Genomic DNA, 16,711 nt, shown 5'->3' with positions numbered 1-16,711 from the left:
ACCCAAATGAGAAATATATACTAGGACATAGCTACACGAGGTTAGTTCAACATGCATGACTTTTCCTTTTTTGGGAGAACCAATAGATATTGTCACAAATAGAAAAGGCTTTCACACACCAACGTCTAACTAATTTATCCATCTTCCACCTATGTACTACGTGTGGGGGCTCGTCCAAGGCTGAAACCTAGTAACTCGATGTTCGGGGCCACCGTGGTGCCAAGACTCCAGCCAAATCCTCTCCGGTAGGATGGACCCATCCATCATGCGACAGTGAGCCCGCGGTTGCACGAATCACGGTGAGGGCCATGGCCCTTCGAGATGGTGTCCGCCAAACCCTAAGTGACATTCAAGCGGAAGTCTTCTTAGTCTTCATTAGGCGTAAACCCTAGCCAGATCTCATCTCTACGAGTGCATCTATCAATCCTATGAGACCCCGCCTTGTAATAGAGTTGTATGATCTTGTGATCAAACCAAGGAACTTCATCATCATCGACATGTAACCTTTTGGCTCGAACCCCTGTACTGAACAAATAAACACTCTTATGATTCTCGAAAGTGTGATTGCCAAGAGATCGTGGAAACAATTTTTTTGTCCTTTATTGGCTTTTCCATCCACCCTTGTACGCGTCATAACTTTTTAATGAAGCCTATCAACATATATTTTGTTTTGAATGTAATATCATTTAATCACAACCACAGAAATTTTGGTTTTTTTTTGGCCAAATCGTGTGTTTTTTAGATGAAATTCTATGTTTTTTTAAGGCTATAAGCCAAACTTTTCTCTCTTTTTTTTTTTACAGAGTCGAACATTTCTCATTTGGGGAGACAGAAAACTGGGCTGTATTATTTGGGCCGGTAGCAGCGACTTAATTTTGGGCCGTTACTCGACCCCAATCGTGCTCCATTGCTTCTCCTCCCATCCCCACTCGCCGCCGCGACCGAACCCAATTCGCCATCTCGCCGCCGGTGAAGCCGCCATGGCCGACCACGCCGCGAACGCTCCAGACGAGGAGGAGCCGCCGGTCCTGCTAGACCGCGCGGCGCGCGCCACCCGAGGCAAGAGGTGGCTTGCCTGCTCCTCCCTCGCCCTGCCCCTCTACCTCTCTTCCTAGTTCTTACGCTGTCTGCTCGCCTCGATTGCAGGATAACCAAGCTAGTTGAAGAGGAGGTCGAGCATGACGAGGCTTTCTGGGGCCAAGCAGCTCTCAAGGAGGTCTGTCGGTTGCAAATGAACAATTTCTTCTTCCCCTTCAGGATTGTTCTTGAACTGCTCTGTTTTTTTCTTTTCCTTTCTCGCAGGACGAAGAGGATGATAACTATCAGGAAGAGCAGGATGCTGGCGATGAGTTCGACAGTGATTTCAGTGAACAAGTGAGATCCCTGTTCCAATCTCTTTAACTCATTCTCTCTTTCTTTGTAGCTTTAGTTGGTCTTCTCTTTGCTCGAAGTAAAATCTCTCACTGCTTGGTGCTAATCAAACTCCTTTCCAGGAACCTGAACCTGATGGTGACCCAGAGAATGAAGTACATGAGAGGTACACATGCTAGTTAATATAACTGTATAAGCATATCAGAATGCAATCATCCGCTATCTAGTAGTCACACTATATGTTCTACTCATGCCCCAACTATGACCAGATTACCTATTAAGAAGCGATTAGTTTTTCCTGGGAAAACCATGAAAAAGATGAAAGCCAATAAGAAGAAGAAGAAGATGAAGAAGGTCATCAAAGTGGAAGATGAAGGTGCAATCGACGAGACTGCTGATAGGGCTACTACATCCAAACAATCGGACTTTCCCGATGACTTGGAGTTCGAGAAGACCACCAGGAAATCAACCAGAACATCTGTCGTCGTGAGACAAGCTGAAAGAGAAGCAATACGTGCTGAAAAGCAAGCGACCGCTAAGGTTTGTATCCATTCACCAAACCCTTAACTTCTTGCATTGCATTGTATGATGTTACTATTAGTGTGCATGGACAATTGGACAGTTGAAACTTGTACCCAACATATGGCATTTTGTGGTTCATCGAGTAATTGACTGTTTGCCCTTACTCTGTTCCAGCCAATTAAGAAGAGAAAAGAGGGAGAAGAAAAACGTATGACACAAGAAGAGATGCTTTTAGAAGCAGCTGAAACAGGTATGCCCTGTTTTTCTTTCTACCGTTTCTCAATGGTATCGCTGGCACCTGCGAGTGTTGATCGACTATTTTGTTTATCGCATATGTCTGTATATGTAGAGATCATGAACATGAGAAATCTTGAACGTGTACTGGCAAGAGAGGAGGAGGTGAAGAAAAAGGCTGTTGTTCAGAAAGCCGTTTATGAGGGTCCTACACTTCGATTTTACTCAAGAGATGGTAACTCCTCTACCTATCTGCTTACGTGCAAATAGTGAACTTAGCAGCTACTTCTTTTTGTGCTTCCTGTTCCTGTTATAGCGATCATCCAAATCCTACATGTGTTGATTACTGATTATGGTCATGCTGAATTTAGGGAATTCACATCTGGAATTTATCAATGGGGCATCATTTGGGTCTGAACTTTGTACAACTTCGACTCCTTGTAAGCTCTGGAATCTTGTTGGTGCTGTAAATTTTATTTCTCTCTGGCAATTACCATAAACTGCATGTGTAGCAGTGTAGGTGTGTTCGTGTGTGGCAGTTTGAATTCAAATTACTGTTGCTTTAATTTTTGTTATTGCAGATCCAGAGAAACCTGTTTGTGCTGTGACAGGACTTCCTGCCAAGTATGCTTTCTGTACACTGATTAACTCATTCCTTATTCCATGTTCATTTTGCTTGTATGTGAAAATGTACTCTCTACCCTTGTTTATACAAGTACATTTTTTACTTAACTAAAGTTATGCATACACGTTCCTTCTGTTTAATAGCTGCATGTTTTTACAGCCGAGTGTCTGTTCTTAGTGGTTTGTTTTATCAGGATGTACTTTGTTGGCTGCTTAGAGACTACTCAACTATGTATACTCAGACAATCCCTTATAATTTGCATTGCTTGTATTATGTTTGTGTGCATCCTTGTTTGAACTATTGTTATCTTTTCAGCATGTTCTGTTGTGATGAAATAGCAAATTTGCTTGATTGAGAAATTTGAAATGATCATAGTCATACAGTGGTAGTACACCAGAACTGATGCATTGTGCTAGGGCGGAGACTGTTATGTCTTCAATGATTTGTGTATTCCAAGTGATGGTCTTATTTGGGGATTTACCTTTTGTAGATACCGTGACCCAAAGACGGGATTGCCTTATGCAACAATGGCAGCATTTAAGATCATCCGAGAGAGGTACATTCTGTTGCTTTCCTTTGAACCGATTTCTTTTTCTGGGTGGAGCTGTTGCCTACGTGAAGCAGTGCTTAGTTATCTGAACGTAGACATGTAACATGCAAGCATTTCTGTGGGTGCATGTCTTCAGTTTCCTGAAAGAGGAGCCTGATAAGAAGAGGCCCAACATTTCAAGTATGGGGGAACTGTTCGAGTCAGTAACCAGCGAATATTCTACACCTAAGAAGAGAAGGATTGAGGCAGCAAGGTCACCAATATCAGGGGACCCAAGGCACGGCGCACGCTTCAGACGAATACCCGCTCTTGATATGATGGACGAGGACTGATAAGCGTGGCTGCATACGGTGCCGTGTAACATGAGGACTGTCCAGGGATATCTGACGACATGGTTTGCACATGCGTCGCTGTGTTAGCATTGTAATTAGTACAGTGACACGCTATGTTCCTGATGCAGCTTGTCGAATTTCGCCAATGGCATGTTGTTGTAAAAGTAGTTTGATCAGTTCGTGGCTTCGTGTACCAGATTCCCATACTGTTAAGCATCTGGTAGGCATCTGCTTTTCATGGTCATCTTCAGCGAATTATCTTTGCACTCTTTGACATCGTTTATTGTGACATAATCAAAGAAAAATTTCTGGACAATCTGGTAGACCTGTTGTTAACTACGAGTATTTCGATGTGTTTAGCACACTGATGACCGAAACATGGTGTATGTTTGTTTTTTGTTTCCTCTAGTCACTAATATAAGACATTTTAGACATTTCGTAGTGAACTAGATATAGACCAAAATGAGTGAGCTTACACGCTAAAATGTCTTTCTTTTTTTTCCATCCGCCATATGCATAACATGGATGGAGACAGCCCTAGACAAAGGGGAAAAGACAGCGACCAAAGACTTCACATATGCGATTGAAGAAAATCAGCATGCGTAGTGAAGATGCAGATATTTTTTAACAAGATCCTCAAATGAAATTCAAGTAGATCTCGGCCCATTTGTCTACACATGCCGCGTGCTTGACCGACTGATGAGCGACTGGCAGTGAACGCGGTGCATGCACTGCTCTGCACTCTGCGTTGGAAAATGGTAGCTAGTCGCAGTCGCAGGACCGATTGATTATCGCTGATCAGCTTGAAAGGCAAGCCCGCCGGAGACAAGGACATGGTTGACTTGACTCTATACTTTTGGTGTACCAATTATTGATCACAAGCCGCTGCGTCGACCATCAGCCATGTACACGAAAATTGATTAAATTGACCCTTTTCTAAAACTTCAACATAAATAAATAAGTTTTGATTCTTTTTGGTAATGTAATCATTTTGCACGACCACGTTACATTGGACAACCCCATAGGTAGTGTCATGGTATCAGATCTGGATTCAGACCGCGACGCCCTACAACATGGCGTCATGCAATGTAACCGTGGTGCCCCATGCCAAGGCATCATGCTAAAGGGGTCGGTTTGTGATTTTTTTTTTTCCAAAACAAGTTCATTTTGTGCTGAAGATTCATAAAAGGGTTAAATCGGTCCATTTTCACCTGATACATAGTTTCTCGATGAAGAGTGATGTATTCCGCATGCAATTCGCTCTTCTCAAATGTGCACAGTTTGCAAGGCGCTGTTTGATGCATTTTTAATCTTGAATTCTATAGTTCTTTTTAGGAAAAAAACGGAGGCAAATGCTTTATCTCATTTATTAATTAAATATAAAATGCTTAATGTAGAAAATCGGGCGAAACCAACAACAAGAGGCTGAGTTCTATAGTGGTGACCTTCAGAAAAAAAAAGAACTCCCTAATGCTGTATCAAGATTTAGTATAGTAGCGGCCTTTCCGAAAAATAAGGACTTTCTAGTGATGTACTCCATCGGGTTGTCACTGATTTAATATAAATTTATACTAAATCGTCGATAACGTGTAACAGAAGGAGTGGTTAAGATTGGTGTGTTCATAACCTCAGTACAGGGGCAAGGCCGTTGTATCTACAACATCCGTTTTAAAATAAGTGTCTTAGTTTTATCTAAAAGATACATTTTAGTTGTAGATACGATCACACGACCGTGCTCGCGACGCAGTCACGTCGCCGCCGCCTCGCTTCCATCTTCGCCGCCGCCCCTCCCTCCTGACCCACGTCCGAGACCTTCGCCATCATCTGCTCCCCTTGTGCGCGCTCAGCTTCATCGTTCCTTCGCCGACGTGGTGGCGTCGGGCTCCTCTGGTCCCATGGCCGGGCCGCCCCGCTCCGTTCCTCCGGGGACGGCGCCTGCTCCTCCGGCGCCGGCTCGTCCGCAGGCGGCGGCTGCTGCGTCGGTCGGCGGGGGATACCAAGGCCCTCCGGGGTTCCAAGGATGGCCGCAGGGGGCCCTCATACCACCGGCCCCTGCTGCGCCACCTCGACCCCAGGTGGGTTACCGCCCGCCGCAGCCGCGCATACCGACCGCTCCTTTCATGCCTCATCAACAGCCGCCGTATCCTCCGCAACAGCAGTACCCTCAGTACCCGCCGCAGCAGCAGTATGCTCAGTTTCAAGGTCAATTTTTCCCCGCTACTAATCCAGCGCAGCAGCCGGTGGTGTCACATTTACCACAGCAGGTTAACCCGCCGACGCAGCCTGGACAGCAGAAGAAGAGGAGGAAGAAGAAACCTGCCGCAGCGGTAGGGACAGCGGGAGGTGGCAATGTTGTGCCACCGGCTATGGTCCAGGGTCTCATGCAGGACCCGCAACCGGCGGGTATTCCTACGCCCGTGTTGGAGGCGGTTCCTGCACCTCTACCGATGCCGATTGCTCCACCAGTGGTTACTGCACCTGTGGCGACTGCACCTATGGTGAAGCCGAAGAAGGCGGGTGATACGTCTCCGACGTATCGATAATTTCTTATGTTCCATGCCACATTATTGATGATATCTACATGTTTTATGCACACTTTATGTCATATTCGTGCATTTTCTGGAACTAACCTATTAACAAGATGCCGAAGTGCCGATTCTTTGTTTCTGCTGTTTTTGGTTTCAGAAATCCTAGTAAGGAAATATTCTCGGAATTGGATGAAATCAACGCCCAGGGTCCTATTTTGCCACGAAGCTTCCAGAAGACCGAAGAGTCAACGGAGTGGGGCCACGAGGTGGCCAGGAGGGCAGGCGGCGCGGCCTCACCCTTGGCCGCGCCGCCCTGTCTCCTGGGCCCCTCGCGTCGCCCCCTGACCTACCCTTCCGCCTACTTAAAGCCTTCGTCGCGAAACCCCCAGTACCGAGAGCCACGATACGGAAAACCTTCCAGAGACGCCGCCGCCGCCAATCCCATCTCGGGGGATTCAGGAGATCGCCTCCGGCACCCTGCCGGAGAGGGGAATCATCTCCCGGAGGACTCTACGCCGCCATGGTCGCCTCCGGAGTGATGTGTGAGTAGTCTACCCCTGGACTATGGGTCCATAGCAGTAGCTAGATGGTTGTCTTCTCCTCATTGTGCTTAATTGTCGGGTCTTGTGAGCTGCCGAACATGATCAAGATCATCTATCTGTAATTCTATATGTTGTGTTTGTTGGGATCCGATGAATAGAGAATACTATGTTATGTTGATTATCAATTTATATCTATGTGTTGTTTATGATCTTGCATGCTCTCCGTTATTAGTAGAGGCTCTGGCCAAGTTTTTACTCTTAACTCCAAGAGGGAGTATTTATGCTCGATAGTGGGTTCATGTCTCCGTGAATCTGGGGAAGTGACAGAAATCTCTAAGATTATGGATGTGTTGTTGCCACTAGGGATAAAACATTGGTGCTATGTTCGAGGATGTAGTTACTGATTACATTACGCGCAATACTTAATGCAATTGTCTGTTGTTAGCAACTTAATACCGGGAAGGGGTTCGGATGATAACCTGAAGGTGGAATTTTTAGGCATAGATGCATGCTGGATAGCGGTCTATGTACTTTGTCGTAATGCCCAATTAAATCTCACTATACTCATCATAATATGTATGTGCATGGTCATGCCCTCTTTATTTATCAATTGCCCAACTGTAATTTGTTCACCCAACATGTTGTTTATCTTATGGGAGAGACACCTCTAGTGAACTGTGGACCCCGGTCCAATTCTCTATACTAAAATACAATCTACTGCAATACTGTTCTACTGTTTTCTGCAAACAATCATCTTCCACACTATACATCTAATCCTTTGTTACAGCAAGCCGGTGAGATTGACAACCTCGCTGTTTCGTTGGGGCAAAGTACTTGGTTTGTGTTGTGCAGGTTCCACGTTGGCGCCGGAATCCCTGGTGTTGCGCCGCACTACATCTCGCCGCCATCAACCTTCAACGTGCTTCTTGGCTCCTACTGGTTCGATTAAACCTTGGTTTCATACTGAGGGAAAACTTGCCGCTGTACGCATCACACCTTCCTCTTGGGATTCCCAACGGTCGCGTGTTGTACGGGTATCAAGACTGTTTTCTGGCGCCGTTGCCGGGGACCTGAAGAAAAGTTATATCACAGGGATCTCTAACTCCCACGTCAACTTTGCGCCAGCAACTGTTTTCTGGCGCCGTTGCCGGGGAGATCAAGACACGCTGCAAGGGGAGTCTCCACATCCCAATCTCTTTACTTTGTTTTTGTCTTGCTTTATTTTATTTACTACTTTGTTTGCTGCACTAAATCAAAATACAAAAAAAATTAGTTGCTAGTTTTACTTTATTTACTGTTTTGCACTGTATATCAAAAACACAAAAAAAATTAGTTACTTGCATTTACTTTATCTAGTTTATTTTATTTACTACTGCTAAAATGAGTAATCCTGAAGTTGAAGTTCGTACGTTTAAGCAACGAGGGGAGAATGTTTAAGAGATGCTTGGTATAGAATTAGTGATGCCCATAATAGGTGCACTAAGAAACACTCCACCACTATCTTACTCAGGAATTTTTATGTTGGTGTCTCTAGCTGGAATAGGTATGTTCTTGATTGTCTCGCAAAAGGTAATTTCCTAAGTACTCCTGCATTAGAAGCTAGCTGCATTATTGAGAGTCTATTTGGAATACCCCCTGTTGATGAAGTTAAAACTGAAATCTCTCTTGAAGATGTTATGAAAAAATTGGAAACCATAGAGAATTTTTTTCCAAGTATTGAAACTAAATTGGAAATGTTACTTGATAAAACTGATGAACTTGATAAATCCTTAGGAGGAATTGATGAAAGAATTAGTGTCCTAGGGACTTGTGTTGTCCATGATAATCAAACCAATAGGATTGACGAACTTGAAAAAGCTATGGGAACCTTGAGTTCAACTTTTTCTTCTCTTAAATATAAGGAGAAAGCTTATGTGGGTAAGGAGCAAAAGTTTATGTATGTCTCTAAAGTGCCTAAACCAAAGAAGTATTATTATAGGCCTAAAATTGACAAAGCCCTTAGTACCACTACGGATGGGGGAGCTTATGATAACGATGCTTCGTCTCTTGATAACACTTGATACACACTTTCTGCGCCTAGCTGAAAGGCGTTAAAGAAAAGCGCTTATGGGAGACAACCCATGTTTTTACTACAGTACTTTGTTTTTATTTTGTGTCTTGGAAGTTGTTTACTACTGTAGCAACCTCTCCTTATCTTAGTTTAGTGTTTTGTTGTGCCAAGTAAAGTCGTTGATAGTAAAGTTCATACTAGATTTGGATTACTGCGCAGAAATAGATTTCTTTGCTGTCACGAATCTGGGCAAAATTCTCTGTAGGTAACTCAGAAAATTATGCCAATTTACGTGAGTGATCCTCAGATATGTACGCAACTTTCATTCAATTTGAGCATTTTCATTTGAGCAAGTCTGGTGCCTCAATAAAATTCGTCAATACTAACTGTTCTGTTTTGACAGATTCTGCCTTTTATTTCGCATTGCCTGTTTTGTTATGTTCGATGGATATTTCGATTCCATTGACTTTCAGTAGCTTTTTGCAATGTCCAGAAGTGTTAATAATGATTATGTCACCTCTGAACATGTATATTTTGATTGTGCACTAACTCTCTAATGAGTTGTTTTGAGTTTGGTGTGGAGGAAGTTTTCAAGGATCAAGAGAGGAAGATGATACAACATGATCAAGGAGAGTGAAAGCTCTAAGCTTGGGGATGCCCCGGTGGTTCACCCCTGCATATATCAAGAAGACTCAAGCGTCTAAGCTTGGGGATGCCTTGGGCATCCCCTTCTTCATCGACAACATTATCAGGTTCCTCCCCTGAAACTATATTTTTATTCCATCATATCTTATGTGCTTTGCTTGGAGCGTCGGTTTGTTTTTGTTTTTGTTTTGTTTGAATAAAATGGATCCTAGCATTCTTTGTGTGGGAGAGAGACACGCTCCGCTATAGCATATGGACAAGTATGTCCTTAGGCTCTACTCATAATATTCATGGCGAAGTTTCTTCTTCGTTAAATTGTTATATGGTTGGAATTGGAAAATGATACATGTAGTAAATTGCTATAATGTCTTGGATAATGTGATACTTGGCAATTGTTGTGCTCATGTTTAAGCTCTTGCATCATATGCTTTGCACCTATTAATGAAGAAATACATAGAGCATGCTAAAATTTGGTTTGCATATTTGGTCTCTCTAAGGTCTAGATAATTTCTAGTATTGAGTTTGAACAACAAAGAAGACGGTGTAGAGTCTTATAATGTTTTCAATATGTCTTTTATGTGAGTTTTGCTGCACCTCTTCATCCTTGTGTTTGTTTCAAATAACCTTGCTAGCCTAAACCTTGTATCGAGAGGGAATACTTCTCATGCATCCAAAATACTTGAGCCAACCACTATGCCATTTGTGTCCACCATATCTACCCACTACATGGTATTTCTCCGCCATTCCAAAGTAAATTGCTTGAGTGCTACCTTTAAATTTCTATCCTCTACCTTTACAATATATAGCTCATGGGACAAATAGCTTAAAAACTATTGTGGTATTGAATATGTACTTATGCACTTTATCTCTTATTAAGTTGCTCGTTGTGCGATAACCATGTTCCTGGGGACGCCATCAACTACTCTTTGTTGAATATCATGTGAGTTGCTATGCATGTTCATCTTGTCTGAAGTAAGGGCGATCTACCACCTTATGGTTAGAGCGTGCATATTGTTAGAGAAGAACATTGGGCCGCTAACTAAAGCCATGATCCATGGTGGAAGTTTCAGTTTTGGACATATATCCTCAATCTCATATGAGAAAATTAATTGTTGCTACATGCTTATGCATAAAAGAGGAGTCCATTATCTGTTGTCTATGTTGTCCCGGTATGGATGTCTAAGTTGAGAATAATCAATAGCGAGAAATCCAATGCGAGCTTTCTCCATAGACCTTTGTACAGGCGGCATAGAGGTACCCCTTTGTGACACTTGGTTAAAACATGTGCATTGCGATAATCCCGGTAGTCCAAGCTAATTAGGCCATGGTGCGGGCACTATTAGTATACTATGCATGAGGCTTGCAACTTGTAAGATATAATTTACATGATACATATGCTTTATTACTACCGTTGACAAAATTGTTTCTTGTTTTCAAAACCAAAGCTCTAGCACAAATATAGCAATCGATGCTTTCCTCTTTGAAGGACCATTCTTTTACTTTTATGTTGAGTCAGTTCACCTATCTCTCTCCACCTCAAGAAGCAAACACTTGTGTGAACTTTGCATTGATTCCTACATACTTGCATATTGCACTTGTTATATTACTCTATGTTGACAATATCCATGAGATATACATGTTACAAGTTGAAAACAACCGCTGAAACTTCATCTTCCTTTGTGTTGCTTCAATACCTCTACTATGAATTATTGCTTTATGAGTTAACTCTTATGCAAGACTTATTGATGCTTGTCTTGAAGTACTATTCATGAAAAATCTTTGCTATATGATTCATTTGTTTACTCATGTCATTTACATTGTTTTGATCGCTGCATTCATTACATATGCTTTAAAATAGTATGATCAAGGTTATGATGGCATGTCACTCCAGAAATTATCATTTTTATCGTTTACCTGCTCGAGACGAGCAGAAACTAAGCTTGGGGATGCTGATACGTCTCCGACGTATCGATAATTTCTTATGTTCCATGCCACATTATTGATGATATCTACATGTTTTATGCACACTTTATGTCATATTCGTGCATTTTCTGGAACTAACCTATTAACAAGATGCCGAAGTGCCAGTTGTTGTTTTCTGCTGTTTTTGGTTTCAGAAATCCTAGTAAGGAAATATTCTCGGAATTGGACGAAATCAACGCCCAGGGTCCTATTTTGCCACGAAGCTTCCAGAAGACCGAAGAGTCAACGGAGTGGGGCCACGAGGTGGCCAGGAGGGCAGGCGGCACGGCCCCACCCTTGGCCGCGCCGCCCTGTCTCCTGGGCCCCTCGCGTCGCCCCCTGACCTACCCTTCCGCCTACTTAAAGCCTTCGTCGCGAAACCCCCAGTACCGAGAGCCACGATACGGAAAACCTTCCATAGACGCCGCCGCCGCCAATCCCATCTCGGGGGATTCAGGAGATCGCCTCCGGCACCCTGCCGGAGAGGGGAATCATCTCCCGGAGGACTCTACGCCGCCATGGTCGCCTCCGGAGTGATGTGTGAGTAGTCTACCCCTGGACTATGGGTCCATAGCAGTAGCTAGATGGTTGTCTTCTCCTCATTGTGCTTAATTGTCGGGTCTTGTGAGCTGCCGAACATGATCAAGATCATCTATCTGTAATTCTATATGTTGTGTTTGTTGGGATCCGATGAATAGAGAATACTATGTTATGTTGATTATCAATTTATATCTATGTGTTGTTTATGATCTTGCATGCTCTCCGTTATTAGTAGAGGCTCTGGCCAAGTTTTTACTCTTAACTCCAAGAGGGAGTATTTATGCTCGATAGTGGGTTCATGTCTCCGTGAATCTGGGGAAGTGACAGAAATCTCTAAGATTATGGATGTGTTGTTGCCACTAGGGATAAAACATTGGTGCTATGTTCGAGGATGTAGTTACTGATTACATTACGCGCAATACTTAATGCAATTGTCTGTTGTTAGCAACTTAATACTGGAAGGGGTTCGGATGATAACCTGAAGGTGGACTTTTTAGGCATAGATGCATGCTGGATAGCGGTCTATGTACTTTGTCGTAATGCCCAATTAAATCTCACTATAGTCATCATAATATGTATGTGCATGGCCATGCCCTCTTTATTTGTCAATTGCCCAACTGTAATTTGTTCACCCAACATGCTGTTTATCTTATGGGAGAGACACCTCTAGTGAACTGTGGACCCCGGTCCAATTCTCTATACTGAAATACAATCATCGCAATCTTGTTCTACTGTTTTCTGCAAACAATCATCTTCCACACTATACATCTAATCCTTTGTTACAGCAAGCCGGTGAGATTGACAACCTCGCTGTTTCGTTGGGGCAAAGTACTTGGTTTGTGTTGTGCAGGTTCCACGTTGGCGCCGGAATCCCTGGTGTTGCGCCGCACTACATCTCGCCGCCATCAACCTTCAACGTGCTTCTTGGCTCCTACTGGTTCGATTAAACCTTGGTTTCATACTGAGGGAAAACTTGCCGCTGTACGCATCACACCTTCCTCTTGGGGTTCCCAACGGTCGTGTGCTGTACGCGTATCAGCGGGTCATTGTTGGAAGTGCGCGGTCAACACGCATGCTTCTAAAGATTGTAAGGTTCCTCATTACTGCTTAGTTTGTGACTCTGGGGCACACCCGACTATTCGCTGTCCTGTGCTGAAGACCCCGAGACCTATGAGTTTTTTTGTGGGTTGCGGTAATGATGCCACGCTAGATCTCCAGGTTCCTGACTCAGTTTATAAGCCACAAATGTTATCCAGCGGAGACCTACAGCTTTGGTACAGGTGTCAGGGGAGGGGACTGTTGCAGCGGCAGATATTCAGAATCTCATGGCTCGCATGTGTCCGGGGAACCCCACTTGGAAGTGGGAGGCGCAGCCTCATGGTAATAATGCTTTCCTGATTGGGATCCCTACCGCTGAGGACTTGTTGAGGATTGACAGTATGCAGATGAGCGTGCCGAAGATTAATGCACAGGCCATGGTTTCTTCTTGGACTCAGCAGGATGTTATGCCAGAGTTTGTGATGGAGCCTGTTTGGGTGCATGTCGAGGGTGTTCCGAATGCTCTACGTCACTTCCTTGGTCTATGGGCTGTTGGTACTTTTATTGGTACTACCATTGATGTGGATTTGTATACCTTGAGGAGTCAAGGGTTAGTTCGTATTCAGGTGGCCATGAGAGATACTTCTGTTCTGGAGAAAGATAAGGCTAAACACGGACCACCATGCTTAGAGGTGCTGGCTCGCTTACAGCTTAATGGATACAGATTCAGATTTCGCCGTGAGTCTTCTGAGTACAAGCCAGACCCTAGGTTTCGTCCTTTCTTTTGGAAGGGTGAAGATGAGGACGATGCGGCTCATGGTGACGATGATGGTTTTGATGATGCCGCGGCAGAGGGGGCACCAGGGGCCTCACATATGGACGTTGATGGCCATGCATCTTTGCCTCCTTCTGGCACAGCTTCGGTACCGGTTACTCAGGTCGCCATGACCCCGTTTAACCACTCGCCGACGACAGACAGGGGCAAGGCGATTGTGGCTAGAGCTTTGACGGTGTCGCCACACTTGGTGGCAACTCCGCCTCCGTCGCGTGTTCGGACTTTTATGCAGGGAAGGACTCGCCCGGTGTCTTCGTCTTCTACTCCTCTCGGTGGTCCTTTCGTTGCTCCCACTCCGTCTTCTACCTCGACTCAGACGGAGAGGGGGCTTCAGAGGGCTTCTTCTTCGGCGGTTGGCTCGTCGGACTCGGGGATGCAGTGCCACGCCGCGGTGGTGGTGGAGCAGCAGCAGCCGGCCTTGGGCTCGGCACTGCCGCAGCTCTCTGCCGCTGATGCGGCGACGCAGCAGCCGGCCCATGGTCCGGTGGGGCTTCAGCAGCTGGACGGGGGCCTAGCGGCACAGCAGCAGGTCGTCGGCACGGAGGTGCAGCAGCCACCGCCCTCTGTCCCGATGGCGCTGCAGCAGCCGGCCACAGGCGAGGAGGGTCGGCGCACAGCCCCTGGCGCGCCTGTGCAGCAGCCGGCCTATGGCCAGGGTGCTTCGTCGCCGTGCGGAGGGCCTGGGGCGGCGCCGTCTTCGCCGCGTGCGCCGCAGGTGGAGGAGCAGGACAGGTTGGGGAGGCGCCCCAGCCGGTCCCCTGTGAGGCGCTGATACGTCTCCAACGTATCTATAATTTCCGATGTTCCATGCTTGTTTTATGACAATACCAACATGTTTTGTTCACACTTTATATCATTTTCATGCATTTTCCGGAACTAACCTATTAACAAGATGCCACGGTGCAGTTCTGTTTCTGCTGTTTTTGGTTCCGAAAGGCTGTTCGGGCAATATTCTCGGAATTGGACGAAATCAACGCCAAACCTCCTATTTTTCCCGGAAGCGTCCAGAACACCGAAGAAGAGTCGGAGAGGGGCCAGGGGGCCACCACACCACATGGCGGCGCGGGCCAGGCCTAGGCCGTGCCGGCCTAGGGTGTGGCGCCCCCAGGTGCCCCCCTGCGCCGCCTCTTCGCCTATAAAAGCCCTTTCGACCTAAAAACGCAGTACCAATTGACGAAACTCCAGAAAGACTCCAGGGGCGCCGCCACCGTCGCGAAACTCCAATTCGGGGGACAGAACTCTCTGTTCCGGCACCCTGCCGGACGGGGAATTGCCCCCGGAGCCATCTCCACCGCCGTCTTCACCGCCATCTTCACCGCCATCGCTGCCTCCATGATGAGGAGGGAGTAATCCACCTCCGAGGCTGAGGGCTCCGCTGTAGCTATGTGGTTCATCTCTCTCCCATGTACCTCAATACAATAATCTCATGAGCTGCTTTACATGATTGAGATTCATATGAGTTTGTATCACAATTTATCTATGTGCTACTCTAGCAAAGTTATTAAAGTAGTTCTATTCCTCCTGCACGTGTGTAAAGGTGACAGTGTGTGCACCGTGTTAGTACTTGGTTTATGCTATGATCATGATCTCTTGTAGATTGCGAAGTTAACTATTGCTATGATAATATTGATGTGATCTATTCCTCCTACATATGCATGAAGGTGAAAGTGTGCATGCTATGTTAGTACTTGGTTTAGTCTGTTGATCTATCTTACACTATAAGGTTACTTAAATATGAGCATTATTGTGGAGCTTGTTAACTCCGGCATTGAGGGTTCGTGTAATCCTACGCAATGTGTTCATCATCCAACAAAAGTGTAGAGTATGCATTTATCTATTCTGTTATGTGATCAATGTTGAGAGTGTCCACTAGTGAAAGTGTAATCCCTAGGCCTTGTTCCTAAATACTGCTGCGTTACTACTGCTTGTTTATTGTTTTCTTTGCGTTACCGCTGCAATACTACCACCATCAACTACACGCCAGCAAGCTATTTTCTGGCACCGTTGCTACTGCTCATACTTATTCATACCACCTGTATTTCACTATCTCTTCGCCGAACTAGTGCACCTATTAGGTGTGTTGGGGACACAAGAGACTTCTTGCTTTGTGGTTGCAGGGTTGCATGAGAGGGATATCTTTGACCTCTTCCTCCCTGAGTTCGATAAACCTTGGGTGATCCACTTAAGGGAAAACTTGCTGCTGTTCTACAAACCTCTGCTCTTGGAGGCCCAACACTGTCTCTGAGAAAGGAGGGGGAACGTAGACATCAAGCACTTTTCAAGGCGCCGTTGGGGGAGGAAAGGTAAAAGGCACTCATACTTCGGTTCCAGGTAAAGTACTTTTACGGCGCCATTGTGTTTGTGCTCGAAGCTATTTCCTTTAGATCCTGCAATTGCATCTTTTTGTTTCTTGTTTACACTAGTTAGGCATAATGGAAAACAACAAAAAAATTGGTGAGCTTTTTAATCTTTTTCCTGATTTAGAATTGTTTGATGCGAAAATTAAAAAACCTATGGAACCTTATTTGCATGCTAGTAGCGATGTTATTAGTATGAATGCAATTACTGCTAATACTATGGATAAGTCTAAGCTTGGGGAAGCTAGTTTATATAAGAATAATCTTTTTGCTCCTCAGCTTTGGAAGAAATATTTTGCTACGATAATGCTTTATCTCCCATATGCGATAACTCTAATGATGTTTACGATATTTTAAATCCACCTGCTGAAAGTATTCCGTATAAAATACCTATGAAAATTATCGAATGTGTTATGGACAACCACTATAAAGGGGATGGAACTGTCCATCCTAGAGATCATTTACTGTTTTTGCACGAATTATGCGGGTTATTCAAGTGTGCAGGTATCTCTATGGATGAAGTGAGGAAGAAGATATTCTCTGTTTATTTGTCTGGTAAAGCGGCGCATTGGTATAAATT

General features: G+C 44.8%; 1 protein-coding gene across 1 annotated transcript; it reads left to right on the top strand.

Annotated features, from left to right (window-relative positions):
• Positions 1-887: 887 nt before the first annotated feature.
• LOC127313594 (SWR1 complex subunit 2) lies at positions 888-3,878 on the top strand. Its single transcript, XM_051344083.2, has 11 exons — positions 888-1,066; positions 1,147-1,216; positions 1,303-1,374; positions 1,494-1,537; positions 1,641-1,911; positions 2,068-2,143; positions 2,243-2,362; positions 2,499-2,567; positions 2,709-2,751; positions 3,243-3,308; positions 3,439-3,878. Exons 1-11 carry the CDS (start codon positions 981-983, stop codon positions 3,632-3,634), a joined length of 1,113 nt encoding a protein of 370 aa, XP_051200043.1. The 5' UTR covers positions 888-980; the 3' UTR covers positions 3,635-3,878.
• Positions 3,879-16,711: the final 12,833 nt, after the last annotated feature.

This window comes from Lolium perenne, chromosome 7, assembly GCF_019359855.2.
Source record: "Lolium perenne isolate Kyuss_39 chromosome 7, Kyuss_2.0, whole genome shotgun sequence".
Classification (NCBI taxonomy): domain Eukaryota; kingdom Viridiplantae; phylum Streptophyta; class Magnoliopsida; order Poales; family Poaceae; genus Lolium; species Lolium perenne.
This window is presented reverse-complemented; position numbering and strand designations above follow the sequence as displayed.